At 45.7% G+C, this 21014-nt stretch overlaps 1 protein-coding gene across 8 annotated transcripts in view; it reads left to right on the forward strand.

Moving 5' to 3' along the window:
• CAMTA1 (calmodulin binding transcription activator 1) overlaps nt 1-21014 on the forward strand; it is a 325037-nt gene that overhangs the window by 245862 nt on the left and 58161 nt on the right. For all 8 annotated transcript variants that reach the window (XM_087755022.1, XM_087755015.1, XM_087755017.1 and 5 more), the window contains one exon: nt 13571-13724. In XM_087755022.1, the coding sequence (XP_087611148.1) occupies nt 13571-13724 (154 nt within the window). The remainder of the gene's footprint in view (nt 1-13570; nt 13725-21014) is intronic.

Raw genomic sequence — 21014 nt, forward strand, 5'->3', positions numbered from 1 at the left:
ATTTTTGTGACATTTTCCAGGTTCCTGCAATACTGAGCCAGTTGACACATTTCTGACATAATGCTGAAACATCAAGAAACCTGGAGAAGACAAAATTCAAACTAGCTATGATGGAGGATCTCCCCTAGCTGTGCATGGGTTTTTGTCATTAAATGTCCTCTGCCTAAAGAGAGGGATGCCGCATTCCTCAGAGAGTGCTCTCCTAATGCAGAGCCAAAAGGAGACTCTGCAGGGAATCCATGCATTCACCCACACTGGTTTTGCTGCTTGTAGTCTCATTATGTATTCCTTTACAGGTTTCTTTAATACTCTCTGATGTGGCAGGCAGACAGCACGTATCACGTGAAATATCTGCCCTTCAGGCTGGCAGTGCAGGACATGGTCTCCCTCGTGCTTTAGCATCACAGCATCTTCAGTAATCCTGGGATGGGCAGTGCCGCTTCCCCAGTCCTGGAGTTTAAGAATAACGTAATCAACTTTTGCATATGTAATGAGAACAGAATCCCCTTTGCTTTTCTGCCATTCTGCGTCTGTCACTGTGAACAATGGCGGTGCCGGCATAACCGCTTCAAACGGACGGCGGGTACCGGCTGCGCTAGTGTTACGCTCCTAGCGGGCAGAGGTGAGAGCAGCCGCTCCTGTGCAGGGCATTTGCTGCTTCAGATGTGTCTTTTTCTGAGAACGAGTACGCAATAACACGGGGAATCCTAGTGCCTTGAATTTCTGCTGTAGCAGAGGTTTCTGCCAGTTCTTGCACTCTGCAGCCACGGCAGGTGACAGAAACGTTCTTGATGGCAATAGAAATGTTCCTGATGAACAGGAGAAAGCAGCCACAGCCCCTGTGTCTCTGCCAAGATGAAAATGTTTCCTGTTGAGCTGTTTGCAAAGAGGCACGACTGCCGTCACCCCAAATCACGCTGTTGCTGAGTCAGCACCAAGTCTCCATTCCAGCAGTATTAGAGCGTAATGATCTGTGGCTGGATGAGTGAAGACACCCATATCTAGCAACAAATAGGAGGCATCTGGGCAGGGTCTCTGACTCAAAAAGGCAGTCTTTGCTGGCAAAAGAAAAATGTTCCCAGGCAGAAAACCTACACAGGATATGTACAAATGCTAAAATGCTACATATTGGCATTTTCTGGCAAAGCATAGCGCTATATGTTTGCTCAAGGTAGATTGTGCTATGAAGGTAACTTTGCAAAACACCTTTTGATGAATTCCATCCCTTAATGTAAGGGATATACTTACCCCTTGAAACTGGAGTGTAGTGGAGTTGAACTGGTACAAGGGGACTAGAATTTGTCCCAGTGAAATAGAACGAGAGATGGAGCAAAAGAGAAAAAGATAGGCTCTATCATGAGTGTCAAGTAACAGCCAGGAGGGTAGGCATACAACAATGTCAATATTCCTCTCAAAAATAATCTTAGCTGCAGTAATGTGTGGCACACCTAACAATAGACTCTCAGATCAATTCTCTTGCTTTTATCTTTTCTTGAGGTGCTGCATGATGAAGTGTGACCTATGTATGCAGTTGATGAATAGCCAGAAACTTGCTGTAGCTATTCTCACCTGATGATCTCCAGCAGTTGCTGCTGGCATGGTGCATACCTGTGGTCAGAGCTCTGAAGTGGTTGGGGGGGCTTTGCTGACCGGCCCTGGGGCCACACGGCCCATGGCAGCAAACATCCTTCACCGTAGGGATGGAAGCAGCAACTTCTCCTACTGTGGCACCAAATAAGGTTTGTCTTCTTTTTCTGCTCCGTGTCCCACATCTGCAGGGTTGGCATTTCTAGCTATTAATACTAATTAATAATACTAATAATAGTATTCTATTCTAATACTTGTTCATAATATTGAAAGGGTCGTAACTACGTGTGAGAAACAGTGTCTGATGATGAAGTTCAAGATCTGAGATGTGCAAACTGAAGAAGAAAAAGTGGTCTATCTTTTTTTTTTTTTTTTTTTTAAAGGACAAGGGTCTCCATTCCTTTTCCATGTTCTGTGCAGCCACGGGGGGGGGGGGGGGCAGGAAAAGCAGTAGATTTGGGAAGTCTGGATAGTGGAGAACACTGCTGTTTCTGGGATTTCAAGGACTCTTTTTCATAAGCTGTTCATTCCTCAGTTACCTATTTCTTAGATGCTACTTTAGATGCATCGATGCCTAAGCTGAAAAAAACCCTTTGATCTGCGCTCACTTTCCCCAGCATTTACAAACTTAAAAGTACTCGTGTTAAACTTTAATTATTCCCATGTCTGGCACTGGATGTTCCAACTACTGCTGCTTTTTTGGGATGTCTCAGAAGATACCAGTGTATGTAGCTGGGTCAAGTAGCTGATGGGTAAAATGAATAATGACTTGCCGTGTGTAATAGTCTGCATCTGTTACTGAAATTTAGCAGCTTCCCTGCCTTTTCTTATTTTGTAAAGTGTACAATGTTGTTGGCGTTGTGTGTTCTTTTCTCTTGCTAATGTGAGTGTACACCACAGACAGCAGCACTCAATTTATAAAATATTACTGCTTTATAGCCACTTTTGGTGAGTAAATTTAAAAAAAAAAAAAGTATTATGCAATTTCTGCATATAACAGCAAATGCATTGCTATTTGTTATATTCTTCAGAATGCATTGCCAAAACTTCACTATTGTTATTAGAGCATACTGCAAAATAAAAAGATCAGGGAAAATCACCAAAGGAGCAAAGTGGGACATAGCCATGGAGTTACCAACTTCTGTGGTAACTCCCATATGCTGTGTCTCCAAATGCTCACCTGATAAATTTGCTTTCACTACTTAAAAATCTAATTGGTGGTAGTGTCAGCATCTGTCATCCGCTCAGCCTGAGCCCAAGGGCTAAACAAAGCTCACCTTCTTCTGCTTAAAATAACGGAGCTTTTGAGGTTATCGGTGCCCTGTCATCTGCTAGGAAATTACCAGGCTGCTCCCATGCAGTGGATTTGAGACTGATGGATTAGGCTGAAGGGCAGTTTACTTTGCTTTAGCCAGGTTGTAGCACCCCTTCTGCTCACTGCAAATAATATCTAGTTAGCAGCCAGGTTGTTTGTTCTGCCTTGGGAGTTTGAGGCAGGACAGGGCTCACTATCCAGTTTACCATTCTCTTCTCTCAGTGTATGAAAGAGAGACCTGATTTGGGGCAAAAAGGAGCCAGGAAGGAATGTGTCCTCCTCCTTTGAATTCAGAGTTGTGTTGGTGCTAACCAGAGCTGTTGGTCCCCCCTTGGAGTGGTTCTGTGTTTGCTCTCTTAACTGAAATAGAGAAAGAAAATCTGATTGTCAGATGGTCCAAGAAGATCTCCCTAAAAGAAACCTGAATACCTACACGGCTAGAAAGGACTCAGAGTCTTTGGAGAGGTCTGATAAGGAGATAACTCTCAGCAGCAGGTCAGAGAAGTCCCTCTGAGCTGCACAGCAGCACTGGTGGGGTTCACATTTCCTTTTAAGATTTCAAGGCATCCACTTGGGAGTCTAGAAATATATATACAGGAGGCCCGGAGAGCTGGGTTCAGTCTAACACAGCCTACAGCAGGAGCTCTTAGATGCTAATCTCTGTTTGTTAATCTCCTCTGTCTGGGGAAATTTGAGGCTTCTGAGTGAGAGTGAAGAAGAAAGAAGGGTGTCTAATAATCTCTTTCTTGCAATTCAGAAGAAATTCAAGTCTGATACTCTTTTTTTTTTTTTTTTTTTTTTGTTTGCCTTAGGATTCGATGTTTCGAGGTGCTGCATCAGTTCCCAGCTGGCTGCTGTGAGTCCTTTTTAGGACACCAGGCCTAATGAGTAAAAGCCAGCAACTGTAGTGAGAATGCAGGAGTCCTGCATGTCCTTGACATGGCAGTTTGGCATACCCCTGGTACCTGCCCACCTCTGCCTCTGGGCACAGCCCCAGTGTTGCTGGCCTCCCTATGCATGTTTAATTTGGACTTTTGCATCTCTGTGAAACCTCATGTCCAACGCAAAGTAAAGTTGGACTCCAAACTACGTACCAAAGGAGGAGAATTTTGGATTCCTTGGCACTGGGCGTTACTCTTGTCTGGAAAGGTTATCCAGGCACAACACAACCTTCAATGAATACCCTATATGCTATATAGCAGTGTCATAAGGGTTACGCCATAGGAACAAAAATGTTGCAAGACTATCAAAGCCAACATTATGAAAGTGTTTTGAAGGTTATTGATGTTCTTCCTCTGGGAATTATATTACCAGTCACTGATATCAAAAGTAACACATTTAAAGAACCTATAAATGACAAAGCCCTCAGAGCAAGAGCAAAGAGTAAAAATAAAAAGGACTTGTTAGATTACCATGTACCATATAGGCTGCGTGGAACATTAAATAGCATTTATCTCCTATTCTTTCAGGCAAGCATCAAAGTTGTGCTTGTATCCTTTCCAGGTACCTGGAGCCCCATGTCTCTGCACTTGCTGTGCTTGTGCAGATATATGGGAAGGGGAAAGGGCTGGTGAGCACTGTGTCCTGGTCAGGGGAAGGAGTGACAGGTGCTGCACATCCCCATCAGACTTGTCGAAGCCATTCACCTGATCCAGAAGCCAGCCAGAAATAACAGGTGGTCACATAACAGCAGAGCACAGCTGTACAGGGAGTCCATCATGCCTAACGAGAGATGGGGGAGAGTCCTGCATCCTCCCGGCTGCTGTGGCTGCTGGCTGTGGGAAGCCGCAGCAGAACCAGGCAGAGCTGGCTGCTCGGCACAACTTCGGCCCCCGGGATGCTGCAGGAGCTGCCCTCAGCTTCCAACGCTGCAGAAAGTTCCTTTTCTTGTCAGCATGTGTGCAGGTAGGTTGTGCGGGGCTGGGAGTCCATGGCATCCTGTGAAAGGCCAAGCTGCTGGTCTTCTCCATCTCACACTCGTGCAAACTCTTGGACACGTCCTTAGTCCTACGTCCTCCACTCTTGTATGCTGATGCTCATATGCTGCTGCTGCGGGGAGTATAGATGGCTTTTGAGGGGCAATCAGCTTCCAAATGATTTTAACACATTTGCATACAGACAAAAATATCTTAGAGCTTGATGAAGCTTTAGGAGCAACACTGAGGGACAGCATGTGTCTGGAGGAAAAGCTTATGAGCTCTGGGTATGTTCTCCTGGGGTTGTTCTCATTTGGTATTTGGAAATGTCAGCTTCCTATTACTTGGTCCGCCTACAACAATACCAATTAAAAAAATATAAAGTGAGGTATCTTCAGGTACACATTGAACTGTTCTTAATTCACAGAAATGCATTCATCTTTAAAAGTTAATAGTGCTATTGAGGCAAAGTAGGCCATCAGCACATGAGAGAAAAAACTTGCACCATCTGCATTCAGACCAGGATTTGAAGCAGTGCATTCTGTTGATATAAACTTTGAAAGCACTTGGTGAATGTCAGTGGAGCTTTGAAATTAAAATTACTTCTTATTTCAGACCAGCTATTGTTGCATCTCTGGCTTGGGTGAGCTGGGAAAGGATAGAAGCCACTTGGGGCACACTTTATAATGCTGGCATTTCTGGAAGGTGATGAGGATGGAAGTGTTTTGAACTTAGCTCTGTCTGAGCCCATTTGAAATGCAATGACAGAATTCCCATGTAAAGGTTGCAATAAAAACAGAAAGAGGGAGAGGGGATTCTGTACTTCAGAACGAAGAAAATAAAAGGTCCTCACAAATGTCAGCTGAGGGATCTCTGGCTCACACTTGTTGGAGAAAATAGTCTGAATGCAGTAGCAAGTCGTCTACAGAGGAACAGTCTGCAAAGAGGCTGGCACCATTACATCATATCAGTACCCTGATATTTACGTTTGTATGTGCTAATTTGACACGGCTTTGCTCGTGTTTGCGGGAATGGCATAACATGGTTTTGAACTGCTGATGCAACTGCAGGGCAGAACCCTGCTCTGTGTCTGCAGCTTTGGTGGCCATGAGGTTCCTTACTGACATTTTGTGTGGTATCAAGCATTTGCTTTGCTTTACCGCAGAAAGAGCTGTGTTTTGCTATTAAATCAAGTAATCCTGGTATCTAACTTTGGCTGTATCGGTTAGAGAATTCTTTGAGATGTTCTGAAAATGAAAAGCACAATTCAAGTGTAGGATGCTTTGAAATAGAAGATGGCTTTGATTGTCTCCTCTGCACCACTTTCCATGCAGAAGAAATTACGCTAGTCTGGAAATGGTTGCAATATGCAGGTTTAATGTAAGAAAACATAGAGGCATTGTTTAAGTGTCAGTCTTCAAAGGTGGAGAGTTGGAGTAGCAGTGTATGCACAGCATAGCAAGAAATTTATACGTCTGTAATAAGCCTCATTTGTCAGGAGGAGTACCTTGTAGGAATTCAAATCCAAAGAAGCCTTTTCTTTGCCCTCAGAGTTATTGCTTGAAGAACCTCAAGGCTTTTGCAGAATCAGTTATAAAACTTTGGACAACTGGAGAGAGCAAGTGACAAAGGAGGAGGAGATGCTTTGATTTCCCTGGCAAATTTGTTTCCCTTAAAAGGCAATTGATACTAGATGCAGCAGTTGGGTTAAATGGATCCATTGGTGTTATGATGTGGTTTTCATGAGCAGGGTGTGTGTTCTAGGGCAAGTTGCTATCTGTGAGTTTTTTCTGCATGCTTTTATCGTGGTTACGTTTTTTATATCTGAGCAATGGCATAGCTTTAGAAGGTTATTAAACTCACTCAAGCAGCTGCCCAGGCACCTCCTGTGATGGACTGTTCAACAGCTATTGAAGTCTCAGGCTGGTCTGTCAAGAATACAGACGTACAGTCATAAAGGATTGAGTGGAAAACACTAAAAACCATGATGTTGAAAGAGGCAAGAGCAGCTTTTGCTCCTTCAGCTCCTGTGCCTTTCTCTGTGGTTTGAAGTCCGGAACCCACTGCTGTTCTCCAGGAAAACCCTTTGCAGACTCCTCTGCGGGTTACAGCTGAGCTGTGCTGCGGTGGCAGGTGCTGCAGCAGAGAGGGATGTGCTGCTGTTCGGTGCCCCCGTGCAGGGTATTGCCAACGCCGTGAGTGTTTGGGTACCAAAGACTCAGGCCTCCTCAGCCCTTCCCAGGTGAACACTCCTGTGGTGTCCGCTGGGTTCGTTGCTCTGGAGCAATAAGCAGGACAGGAGATATCCCTGCTGCTTTTCTGTCCCCCGGGCGCCAGGACACGGGACTTCTGCGTCAGCACCACCGCCTCTGCTGGGTGTTTCTAGATAAACGAAAGCAGTCCCAGCTCATGGCAGAATTATCTTGTCCCTGTCAGCTGCCCATGTAAGTTCAAGCTTCCAGCTGGGAGCAGTGACACAGATGAAAAGAAATTTCCATTGTCCGGAAGAATAATACCTGCGTGAGAAAGAGAAGTGCCTATTGTTGTATTTTGCTGCAGGCTTCTAGTTGTGCGGTATCGTCCTTCTGTTATACCTTTTACTAGCACAAGAGGCATTGCTATGAAAGATAATAAGCAACTTGGAAATCAATTTCTTTTTGGAACTTTGGAGGCCAGAATTTACAGTGCTGTATTTTTTTGTATCTTTCAAAGTGCATATCAAATAAACGCAATCCCCAGGAGTATTCAGATGCAGCTCTTTGTATATAAAACACTTTCAAATGCATCACATTTGATGATGTATTAGTAAGTGTTAGGTATTTGTTCTGTATTAAGACTCTTGGTTTGCTACTTGTACTATTTGAATACTGCCTGATGACGACCGGGCCGATCCATGTGCTGTTGGTAACCCCATGGGATTACTGCTAGGCACAAGTACAAAGAAAAGCTTATTTAGTCAGAGATCTGACTTTTCCCTGGACAGGACTCTGCTTGTTTCTGGGGTTGTCTTGGGGCAACTCAAATCAAACCACCCATATTGCTAAATCCTGAACACCACCCTGGACCTTTCTTTTAAGGGGGAGAAGAAGACTTCAGGACTGTTTCTGCTCCCTTACGGCCTTCTTCCAAGATTGTCTGGTGGGATCCTCTGCATTGAGCTCTGCTGGAGATCTGCCACAGGCGGTGCTTCTGCAAGGCTCATGGACAAGGTGCTTGGGACGGGGCTCTCGCTCCTGTTTGTATTCAGGTGTCACCACCAGCACATGGAGGACAAACCAGCGTTTCAGCCAAGGATGCTCTTTGCAGGCTGCCTGTTAGGGACCCGAGAGCAATGCTCCTGAGGAGCAATGGGGATTTGCCTGTGTCACTGGTGTTGTAGGGATGGGACAGGCTCAGGTTGTTATTGGGAGAAACGTACGGGTTATCACGGGATGCCAGGAGCAGCCAGATAAAGAAAATAGATAAAGAAGGATTAAAAAAAGAATATAACAGAAGGAAAACCTGTATTTTTTCTAATCCAAACCCTGCTCTGCAGTGGCTCTTGTACCCCGTAGTCATTCTTTTGAGACGTGGCGGGGAGTTGGAACTAGATGATAGTCAAGATAACTTGAGGCATTGGGTTGTGCGTTTAAAGTCAGTTAGGTGTTTTGTTTTGTTTTTTTGTTTTTGCTATTACTGTGAAAGATTAATACATTCTAATGTCTCAGCCACCAAGTTGACTTCCAAGGCATGACCTCAATTAGAAATTTGTTCAAGGATAAAGAAATTGCTGTGATTCAAACCAGTAATCTTGTCCAAAGCTAGCATTTAGTCTCTGGAAAGGAAGAAATCCCACTACTTCTGTGTCTGTGTTGTGTATTTGTGCCTTGTACTTCAGGTAGCCGAGGCTCCGCTCTCAAGCCAGTAAAAATCCAGAGGAAACTCTCCAGATAGACACTGCTATAAATAGCAGAAGAATCTATCATCTGCACCTCTGTATGTCTAGAAATGGTTTCATTCCTTGGTTTGTTTTTAGATAATACTTAGATGATACGCAGACGCTCCCAGTACCTGTCTCTGAGTTACTTGTGGATACTGAAGCATCACGTAACAGCAGCCTCTCAAAACCGCGGCAACCTTTTTGTATTATCTTTTTCTGGGTGATAATCTGTTGGGTATTAATCCAGACACCCCACAGCGATGAATGTGAATTATGTTCCCAGAAAGCTGAGATTCCTTTTCAAACTTTTGGATGGTTTGAGGAATACAAAGTAAATCTCATGAACGCATAGCCATCAGAAAACAAAAAACTCTTTTAGAATTTTGGGGGTGAAAGGGAAGGGAGCGGGGCACAGGAGCCGCCTCTGCCTCCCCCTGCCACACTCCTCTGCTCCTTCTGCCCTTTTGCTTCGTGGTTTAGCCATTAGGACCAGAAAAGGCTGGTTTCACCTTCCACGTTTTTAATAACGTATCGTACTTCGCAAGTTCAATGTAACAGAAATAACATGGGTATCCAGCGAAAGCCAGAGCGACTGGCTGCACAGCGGAGCAGAGCTAATGGCTGTTGCTCCCAGGGCTCAGGGCTGTATTTGGGGGTAATTTCCTTGCAGGGTGGCTGGGATTAAATTCACTGATGCTCATCATCCCTGAGGATGATCCATTTCCTTTCATCCTTCTAGCAGGGAGTACAAATGCAAAACTTTCAGCTCAGAGGTATTTTTCCAAATAAAATACCTTCAGCTGTGGCCATTGGTGATTTGGAAGCCCTTGCCAGTGAGATTTAGCCTTGAGCTGATTGCCATTGCTGAGCAGCTGAAGAGCAGCTGAAAGCTGGCCAGAAATGGCTTTTGATTTTTGCTTTTTTTTTAAAAACAAACAAACAAAAAAACCCCAACAAAAACCACACACACACACAAACAAACTAACAGAACAAAAAAAAGCATGCTTTGGGATGGGGACAGCAAGAAGGGAGAGGTTTTTTTGTGATTATCCTTCTCTGCCTGAGAAGGGAGACTTCCCCTTTGTGCGGGGGACTGACTTTGGGTAGTAACGAGCAAGCAGAAAGTGGCTGGTGAGAGAAAGGTTTCCCTCACAGCCCTGCCGGCTTGGAGCGCTGGTGGTACCTGCCATTCCTTCGTCCGAGCATTAATCAGCCCTTCACAGACTGGGGAGCTGGAGCAGCCTGGCTTGTTTCAGCTTTGTGTTTCTGCTAATGTGAAAAATATAAACATGGAGTGGGCTGGTGGAACAAACAATAGCTGATTTACTTGGTTAATTTAAATAGCGTGTAGTGGGTAGCACGGGGAGGCTGCATCACTGCTCCAGCAATCATGCTGGGAGGGAGGTCTGCAGCGCCATTACATGCTATTATTACTTTCTGGATAATGTATACATTTTCACTATCACATAGTTTTTTCTCCTTCATTTTTCATGGGAACTGGCACTAGATTAATGGTTAAGCCATGGAAGAGACGTAACACCATGCCAGTCTGATTTATTGACCACTTAGTGCTGATGAAGCTGCAAACAAGAGTCAGACAGATGTTGCAGCTGCATTTTTCTTTATCAAAACTAACAGCTTTTTGTGGTTTTTTTTTTTTAACCACTTCTTGCACCATATCCTGCTTATTCTACAGCACCAGGGATGCTGGAACAAATTTCTCCACCACCTGAAGGAGACTCTGCTGAGGAAGCTGACTAGATGCCTCTGGTGCAGTGTGCCAAGGAGACTTGCTCAGGTCACTGGGACAGATGGCAGCAACTTTGACTCAGATGCGTGGGAAGCGGAGCCGCTCTGCAGAGGCTCTGGGCATTGAAAGCACGGGCAGCTTTCTGACGGGCACATTTCCAGAGCCCTCTGCAGCCCAGTCCAGGGCTCCCTGTAGGACCTCTCTGCTGCCCAGGGGAAGGGCTTCTGCTGTGGCACGTCCAGTGTCCTGGCACGTTTCCCACATGGAAGTTACAGTTGTAATTTTTCTTCTAGTCTTTCACTTCTCTCTTGTTCTATTGGTAGGTCTCCACAAAGAAATAGTGACTCTCTGCTGATTTAGAGTTTTCCAAAACATACATATTCTCTTAATTTTTGTCAAGACGTTTCGGTTTACCAGGTAGATTGGCATTCATGAGGCTTGCCAATCTGAGGTCAACTTCTAGACAAAGACATAAGGAACAAACCTGTTGGTTTTGTGTTTATTGTATATGCTTTTATATACAAAAAGTATGAATTCTAGTGCCAACCCACTGCTGAGGTCCGCTTGCTTCTGCTGCAGTGAAGCCAGGAAGCCCTGTTGTCCTGACTTGCTGGGTGACAAACAGACACTATCAGGCTGTGAAAAATACAGTTTATCCAAAATGAAGGAAGAAGCATCTGCAGAACTGCCAAGTCGCCCTATGTCGTGGCGGCAGCGTATCCTTGCTCTCTTCTTTGAAACTTTTCTGAGAGCAAGAGGTGTCTTTACACAAAATCTCTGAAGCATATTACTTCATCATCCAAATCACTAATTACATTAAATTAGCTGATGGAGACTATTTGGGTGTATAGGTAATCATTTTTATTATCTGAATATTTTCTGAATTATGCATGAGGACCATAGTGTTTCAGACCTCCCCTTCATCACCTCCCCAGTCCTGAGCAGCGCCATCCACTAATGTTGGAAGCAGCTCAGCCACCCCGTTAATTCCCCGGGAGCCCTGGCTGTCACCTCCATCGCCTTTAAAGGGTAAAACAGGAAGGCTGAAAGGAAAACATGGCTCTGTTTTGTATGGTGACCTGAGGATTTGCGCTGCGGTGTGGAAAGAGAGGAGACAGTGTTTTAATGTGTCCTCCTCTGGCTGTCTCTCGTCTGGGGCAGAAGATGTGCCCTGTGAAACAGAAGGTTTTGAATGCGTAAAAATTGAACATAAAAGGTCTAATTGTTTGTCTCCAGGAGAGTCTCAGGAACAGAAGAGCTGGCAGTTTTCTTTGCTTTCGTGCTTTTCAAAACTGCTTCAAAATAAGTTGTTAGCAATTCCTTACTAGGTTTCCTTGCCTCTTCCTTGTGCAATACAACTCTCTTTAACACAGGCTGCAAGAATTTGATGCTGCAGTCTAGCAGAATCTTCACTGAAAATCCCCTGATTGCAGTTTTCATCAATAGAGGGGAAAAAAAATGCAAGTTCCAGCTTGCACTTTTTCCTAACTCAAAAGAGAGCTTCTCCGCCAGAGAGACGCAACTGGTTACTGGAGCCCTGCTGGGTACCAGCGTGCAAGGGGATGCAGACAGAGGGAGGGCACACTCTGTGGGACTGCTGTGCTTGTCATGCTGCTGTACACGGTCACCACGTGAAGGGGTGGCCTTTCAGCTGCCGGTACCATCTTGGCAAGCCTCAAAGAGCTGGGAGACGTGACCAGCTGCCCCCTCATCGCAGGGACGTGCAGGATACTCCCCACGGGCAGTGTGCACGAGGGGGTGCGTGGTCACCCCTGCACCTGGCAGCAGTGAACACTGCCCTGCCCCTGCCCCGGGCTGGCTCCAGGTGCAGCTGCCTGGCACGCCGTGCCTGGCCACAGTGCTGCATTTTGCCTGTCGGAAGTTACCTTCCACTGGTCTTTCCTTGGTGCGGGGGTCCATGTACTGCTCCAGCCCTCTATGGGTTTCATACGTGAGTGCTCCCATTAGCACAACCTTTGCAAACAAATGATGGCTTGCGTTCCCTCTCCTGCTCAGAACGGGGCTCTAATAGCATTAATGAAACATTAGAGTTTTAATTATACCATTATCCTATTTATTTTTATAAATAATTCCAAAGCAGTCATTAAAGTTTGTGAACTTAGGAGTAACTGACTTAAGGGAAAGAAATCAGCTTCTCAGTCTTGTTATTATCTATTGTACAATCTCCCTGGGATGCCGTTGGGAAACCAGCAGAGTTGTTTCTGCTGCTGTTGTTAAGATGATTCATTTACTCGCAGGGTGGTAACAGGCTGCTCAGCTCCCTACTTGAAACGCCTGTGTCAGTGGGATGGCGCTGCAGTGCGTCAAAGCGGTGTTGCATTTCCTCTCTCAGCCCCCATAAGAAGGTGCATGAGGAGAGAGGGGAGCATTGAACAGCCCTGCAGGAGCAAGCGCCTTGCAGTTTTTCTGCAGCGGTTCTGTAAAGGACACGGTCTCTTCCAGTCCCGACCTTCTGCAGCTTGCTGTTTTCATCGGAAAGCTGCAAGATCTTCAAAAAACAAGAAGTTTCAGGCTTGTCTGAAAAGAGGCTGTCCTTGGGGCACTCTGTAATACTGTTTGTGAGCCTCCTTGGCTCTTCCCTCTCTCTTTCTGCCGTCATACGGGGAAAGCGTGGCTGTTACTGATGTTCTCGGGTGAATTTCCGTATATTCGAAATAGCCTGATGTGGACCAGAACTGATGAAACCATTGGATCAAACAGACCGCAGGTCCCTTGAACCAAAGCAAATTACCTGGTGTTTGTTGTGACTGATGTTTGCACTCTTGCAAGTATTCAGTGTTGTATGGGTTGGAAAAAAGGTTCACCCTAAGCACACAAGGGGAGCAGGAGAGTTGTGAGCAAAGGGCACTTGGGGCAGGGGGGAAGCTGCGTGCAAACTCCATCGTGCCTCATCTTTTGGCACCTCTTTTAAAGAACAGCTCCCACATCGGGGAAATTTGGTACACACTGGGATCTCATTATGCTGCTTTCTGTCATAGTTTTAATTAGGAAGGTAAATGCAGAGAGCCCTGAGTGGAGGGAAGAGGCTTAATGACATAACTTTTGTTCTGCTCTTACCACAGAACCCAGACATCGTGTTGGTGCACTACCTGAACGTCCCTGCCATCGAGGACTGCGGAAAACCGTGCGGCCCCATCTTGTGCTCAATAAACACAGACAAGAAGGAATGGGCAAAGTGGACAAAAGAGGAACTTATCGGACAGCTCAAACCGATGTGTGAGTATCTGGAGGCTTTTTTGGTCTTTTTCTTTACAAAGGGCTAATTCAGAGTACAATGTCTCTCACTGCCACCAACCTTCCCTGCGAAGGAGTCATTTGTCACCGTCAAACTCAACTTACATCTGTATGCACTTTCTTTCTTCCCAATATTCAACGCTTCCGGGATGCGTAGTATGAGAGCTGCCCAGACTGTTCCGAAAAAGGTCATATCCCAAAAAAAGGTCCCCTCCATGCACTAGGAAAAAATTATATCTATCGTCTTGCATTTTCAAGCACCATTTGTAGGCACCTACTTGGTTGCAGAGAGCCTTTGCAGTATTGGCAGGTTGGTTTCCCCCAAGGGCACTCCATGTTTGTGTGGTTCAGTGTTGGATCGGAATGGGTTGCTGTTGTTTACAGATGGACTCCGTGGAGCTGAGTGTTTCAGCGTGGGTATCGTTTACTACTGTTCTAAACTTTGCAGCCTAAAGAGAAGGCTGCTCAGATGCACAGTATGATCGGGAAGTTTGCTCTGCAAACAAGTAGCTCTATGGAGTTCCCTGCATCCGCCCTGGAATATATTTTCTTTCACATCACAGTTATATTGTATGTCTTCCTCTGGAGAATACGTCCCAATGTGTACACAAACATCTTTTTGCAACGAAAGAAAGTTTAGGCATAAAACGGGTCTGTAAGCAAGAGAAAATTAACTGCAGGAGCCACAATACCAAATCTAGGTGCTTGCATCTGAGTCAACAAATACCAGGTCTGCTTTTCTCCCTCATCCCTGCCCCCAGTCAGATGCTGGGGTCATGCCTGGCTTTCCGTAATTAGAGGTCACATCCACGAAGGGCATTCTGATGTGTCTCAGCCGTCAATGAAAGATCAGTCTTGCGCTGACTGCGGCATTAGTAATCTAAGTTTGCACCGCTCTCCTTTGTTGCATCCTGAGCTCTGCAGGCCTGTGTATTCCTTTTCCACGCAAAGTTGGAGGGCAGAAGACAAGCAGAAGAGAAGAGAGAAAATGACACATTTGCTAAACAGAATATTGCCCCTGGGACCAATAACCTTAGACAGAAATCCAAGATGTTGAAGGTGTAGCTGAGACTGGACAAGTACCTTAACATTAAACAGGAGAGGAAGTGGTAGCCCATTAAAAAATCTGCAGTGCATCAAGAAAATTATGTGAAAACTACAACGAACTCGCTGTAAATTTAATAACACTTGGCTCTTTTATGTCTCAGGAGGGAAGAGTGAAATTCTGCAGAATTATTCAGAGTATATGTGCATGTACACGTCTCTGTTTATGGGTACATATCCTGGGAAACGCATCCTTAGAAATGTAGCAGAAATAAAAGCTTTAGATTCTGATCAGACCTAGAAAACAAAGAGGACATGGATGGCTCTGGTTGGGGAACACAGAGGGGCACTGCTCGCCAAGAAGCCATCAGATTTTGTTCCAGTATTGGGTGTGCCGTGAAATTCTGGAGCCAAGCACATTAGTTTCATCACATTTTTGCATTAATCACATTCTTTCACAGACTTCACAGTTTGATTGCCTGATGTTTCCAAATTTCTCTGCCCTAAAGCAGATTTGTCAATGACTTAATCAAAGCGTTGTGCGTAGTGTCTCTGGTGAAGTGACAGTGTCAGCCTTTTACCTGTTCCGTGTTGCAGTTCATCTAGTTTTATTCCTCTGGACTTGGAAGCTGTCTGAGGTTTTTGTTTCTTTTGTTTTCTTGGTTGCCGTTTTTCATAAGAATTTCACATTTAGGACAAGTTAGTGATGATACAGCCAGGGCGTGCGTGGAGGTACGAGGCCAAATACTGTACCTGCAGGAAGGTTTTTGCATCCTGTTTCAGACCATTGATGTCATTCAGAATTAGGAGGAGAAGCTGATACTAGTTCTACCTTTGGGGAAAATGCCTCCTCCTGGTCAGAGGCTAGTGACAGCATCCAGTTCTTGACTCGCTGAGAACAAGTGCTGTTTGTTCAAGTCCTACTCAGCCTGGACCAGAGTCAGGTATTAAAGCTTTTGACCTCTGTCAGGTATTAAAGCTTTTATATCAGAATCTAGGATAGCAGAGAGTCAGTGGTGTGACAGCCAAAGGCTGGGAGCATGTTCTCTTGGCTGTGTGTGCCTGGAGAACTAAAAGTGATGTGGCAGATGGCTGGCAGGGAGAGAGGCATCGGTCTGAGAGTCCGAGCCAGACAAATACATCAAACTGTTTTTCCTGAAATGCAGAGAGACCCTGACTGGGATGAGCAGGGAGTTCGCTCACATTTCTTGCATGCATAATTCACTCAGGTCCCTCTTCCTTCCCCACTGCATCATAGAATCATAGAATGCTTTGGGATGGAAGGGACCTGTAAAGGTCATCTGGTCCACCTCCCCTGCAATTGGCAGGGACATCTACAACTAGATCAGGTTTGCTCAGAGCCCCATCCAGCCTGTCCTTGAATGTTTCCAGGGATGGGGCATCTACCAGCTCTCTGGGCAACCCCTTCCAGTGTTTCACCACCCTCATTGTAAAAAATTTCTTCCTTATATCCAGTCTGAATCTACTCTCTTTTAGTTTAAAACCATTACCCCTTGTCCTGTCGCTACTGGCCCCATCTTTCGTATAGGCCCCCCTTAAGTACTGGAAGGCCGCAATAAGGTCTCCCCACAGCCTTCTCTTCTCCAGGCTGAACAACCCCAGCTATCATCCCAAAGTCAGTCCAGGCTTCAACAAGTGCTTGGCAGGCATCCGGGACAGACGCAGGCTCCTGGTACCAGACTGTGTCACCTCTGTGAGCAGAGCAGTGCGCTGGATCTGGGCTGCTGAGAGGTGGCTCTTCCTGTCCTGGTCTTGAAGAAGACCTCTGCGAACCCAGAGCTTCTTGACTGGCTTCAGAGGTGTTTTTTCCTAAGCCTGTGACTGTGCTTGCACTGGTGGTTATGGATGAAAAAATACCTTCTCAGGGTGGCCATACAGCTCTGAGAGCTTGATAGAAACACCATTAACTTGTTCTAACATAGCTGGTCTGTGAACTAATTAAGAGACTGAAATTAACCCATCTGAACATCCATGAAAAGTAAATACTCACTGCAGATGCTCTGAGAATTTGGTTTTTTTTCCACATCTCCAGCTGAGTTGAGACCATAAATAATTAATCAGCCTGACTTCAGTTTTCATGGGTTTGGATTTTTGGTTTAGTTCTGATATATTTGTCACCTGCCTTCACGGTGGGACATCCATGACCTCCTGAGATTGTCCTGTCTGGACTATCATTGTTGGCTTGTCAGACCTCAGTTCGGCAGTCCTTGAGACGGAAGCAGATAAGCCTGGAAGGGCTGGATACACTATTCATGACCTCCAGCAGGATGATTCCTCTCTCCTTCCAGGCTAGGAGATGGGGTGCCTTGTCTTAGAGGTGTAAGTGTGGTCAGGGAGCACAGGGAGGGCTGTAAAGCCTCCACTGAAACATCCTGCCACTGATGGCAGACCTGTGATAATCTGACCGTCGGCAGCATCCTAACTGGTTGTCTGAATCAAAAGGGTCATCATGTGTGTTGCTTCTGTACAAATGCAACCTTTCAGGACATTTGTGCAAAATGAATAGTGATAATACATGAAAATTCTGCAGAAACGTTGTCCGAGACACCTGTAAGTCATTTTAGGATGCCTGGTATGAAGAATGGGCCTCAATTTGTCATTGCTTTCAGGTTTTCCCCCCTCTTGTGCCCCGTTATAGTCTTGCTTTGAGATTTCTCTGAACAGATTAGCAGATGTCCTTAGAGGCATCTGGTGGTAAAAGCAAAATGCAGTGGCAGAATCCAGCACAGCAGAATTCTGTATATAAACTCCATATGATCAGCAAATTGTGGGCCAGCTCATGTTGGGGGTTTCTCCAAATCACCCCCTTTTGGCTTTCTCATCCCTCAGCTGGCAAAGTATGAGCTACAAGCTCACAGCTGGTGCTACGTTGCAATCCTTGTTTCAGGTCCACTATAATTAAGAGCTATCTTTCTTTTGGAAAAAAGCTTTTTTCATTCTTCTGCTGCTTGGAAACGGATTGTTCTTGCTTGTGCCGCCTGCTCACAGCCACAGCTGGGGAAACTGGAGGTTTCACGTGGTACCCGTCAGACTTAATACCTTTGGGCACAGACAGCTCTTTCCTCTCCCTGGAGTTGTCAATTCTCTCTGTTCTGCCTGTGTAAATGAAACGATCTGGGGCTCTTGGAGGTGACCTGAAACTGCATCCCTGTGCCATCGCAACTGGAGAGGGCATTAAACGCTTGTGGCCCAGAATGAAGTTTAAATAGCAGTAATCAGCATCAATACTATTTGAAGAATTGAGTTGTTGGGTATTTTTATCTTGACTTAAATTTATATTCAATTTCAGTAATTGTGTTTAAGGGTTTTTTTAATATTTAACCTTAAAATATCAGTTGTACAAAAATGCTATGTGGGATGATTTTTACTATTCCTCAGCTGGTTTGTCAGAGCTACAGAGTGACCCTCAATGGAACCTGAAGCTTGCCAGCTTACTTCCAACTGACCTCCACGTAAACAGTAACTTAGATTTTTTTTTTTTTTAAAGAGTTTGGTTTTGGTAATGCAGATGTCTAGTTTTGCTGGAATAGTACTTACATGTTACTATAATTGGCTGTGTTTTTTCACTAAAAAGAGAATACAATAGTAAGTGCTAGATAGGTTTTTGTATCCCTCCGGCCTCTTGGACGTTGAGTACCTCCCATTCCCATCAGCTGCAGAGCCAGTATCAGCCACCTGCTCCATTTCTCATCTTCTCACCAAGAGGCATCTCCTGACCCTTTCATTACTTCAAGTGTGGTGCTCCAAATATGGGTCACATGCAAGAATTGCACCTTTCCTCTCCCTCTTAGATCTATAGTGACCTCTATGTGCCCAGGGCAGGTTGTTCCCATACCTATATGGGCCACTCCTTTTGGACCTGTGGTTTCCCTCACAAGTGAGTTTTACCTACTGTAGAAAGTGCCACTTTGCCAAAAGAACAAGATTAGCGGCTGTTTTTCACCTGGTACTTTGGGCTGTCTTTCAACTGCATTTGGAGATATCACAGTGAAATAATCCCGCTAGCTGATATTGAGTGTTGATAGTAATCCAGTGTGAATCGCACTGTTGGCAGTAATGGAAATTAACTTGAGGAAAGCTAAACCAAATAGTTTCCTGTCCCCCTAGAAGTTAGATATTAAACCAGACACAGCAATTACAAAACCTCTCTGAGGATGCCATGGGCACACAAGCCTTTATTTTCCATTCTTCCTTAGCATTTTATCTCCCCTCGTAGCATTCAGCTGTAGTAACTCGATACTAGAGCATCTACTCAGGTGGTGCTCCTCTTTTCCTGGCAGTTCCACCCAAGGTGTTATAAAAGAATAATAATTGTCCATGTGGTTAGGATGGCATCTGACCACCTGAGACCTATGGTGAAGCTGTGGAGACCAGTCCAGGGTCATGCCGCTGGAAGAGCTGGAAGCCCGACAGAAGAGCTGGAGGTGAAGAATTTTTGCCCCAAAATCACCCAACGAGATTTTTGCTAAAAAAAAGTTGGGTTTGGGTTTGGTTTTTTTAATGGCGATAGGCTGCCGGGGGCTTGCAGCAGCCCCTCCCCAGGCCGCCGTCGCCGCGCGGGTCCCGGGCCGCCGCCGCCCGTTCCTTATCCGCTGGCGCCACCTGGCGGCGCGGGGCGGCCGCCGGGCGGGTGCCGTTCCCGGCGCCGTTCCCGGCGGGATGAGGGCCTGGAGCCGCCGGCGGCGGAGGGAACTGGCGGCTGACGGAACCGGAGTTTGGGCAGCAGTGGCGGGCAGGCGTGGGACTGTTCGCTCTGTTGAACTTTCGCTGTTGACTAAACCGAAATACAGCTGGGGACGAGCACCTTCGCGCTTCATGTACACTGCACACGATTCCAGAACTTAGCTGATCAGATCAGAAATTTCCCTTCCCTTGCGGAAGGGGAACAGCCCAGCGATAGCAGCTTTGTCCTGATTAATATTGTCAAAGGCAAGAACTCGTAGCACGATTTGCTTTTTATTATAGGTGAGGACCATGTAGATGGCTTAGGAGAGCGGTTTGAGGGAGTTCGCTTTCAGCACTGTTCTTTCACGTGTGAGCAGCCTTGTACTTCAGGTGGCTGTAAGTAAAAACTGCTGTAAATAAAAGTCATAGAAGTCTCCGTCGGAGCAGCTTCAGAAGAGTCGCTTCCCACTGGTCCTCTCTGAGGGTAATCGACCTACATGCACTTCCCGCTTGCTATTAAGCATCCAGTTGCATCTGACCAAACCTTCAAGGGAAGGTCTCATTTTGAAAGAAAGACTTCTCTTTAAAGAATGGCTAAGAGTGAAATGCCTGTACGAGTCCTTACAAAGACATTAAAATTCAGGAAATGTCATGAAGAAACGGCGAATGTGCAAGGTGATCTTCCCCTCCTGCGTCCCCAGCAGTGAGGCTCAGGAAATCTTTCCTTCATAACCAATAACGAGTGGAAGTGGAGGGCTGGAAAGTCAAAGCTGAATTGCATGTGGGCGTCTGGATACGAAAGGATAAATCTAATGAAAATCTCCTCTAGCCAAACTGAGAAACTGGGGCAAGGCCTTTACTTCTGTCAACACCAACGCGGTGCAGATTGAAGGGACAACGCTGCCATTTCCAATGGACCATTGCCATGGAAACAGTCTCTTGGTGTCAACAGTTGGTGGAGCAGGATGTAGGAAGCAAGGAGGACTTTCGTTCCCATCAGCAGGGTGGTAGGAGAAAGGACCCACTTACGCTACGGTCAGCGCTTGTAGGATTTTTAAAGTGTTCTGTGTCGGTCAGGAGTGGCTGAGGGCAGGACTCTGCCGCAAGGGTTTGCAGCAGGCTATCTGAAATACATCAAGAGGGAGAGGCAAACAGAAACCTAACCTTGATTATTCCAAACATTCCAGCTCTGTCAGTCTATGCAACTTCTCTGTTTCACGTGGGAGATATCATCGTTGTTACTCCAAAAACAAAAGATGGGCCCTGACCTGTCAAAATGGGGCAAAGGAGCAGCACGTAGGGTATAGGGAATGGCTTCATTATGTAGTGTACGTATATGGGTAAGCTGTGTTGTATGTATGGCATACAGAAGAGCAAGAGCTTTGGAATAGAAACAGGAAACATAACATGGATGAAGTGGCAAAGAGGAACGTCTAAGAGCATTCAGAAAGGGTGAAATGATCAGATTTAAATGTGGGAAGGTATTTTAGGGACCAGTCTTGCTTAGGGTGGAGGAAACCACAGAGAGGGAAAGGGTCAGGG

Source organism: Nipponia nippon, unplaced genomic scaffold (genome assembly GCF_047370975.1).
Source record: "Nipponia nippon isolate SJK-2023a ecotype South Korea unplaced genomic scaffold, ASM4737097v1 scaffold_19, whole genome shotgun sequence".
NCBI classification, from domain to species: Eukaryota; Metazoa; Chordata; class Aves; order Pelecaniformes; family Threskiornithidae; genus Nipponia; species Nipponia nippon.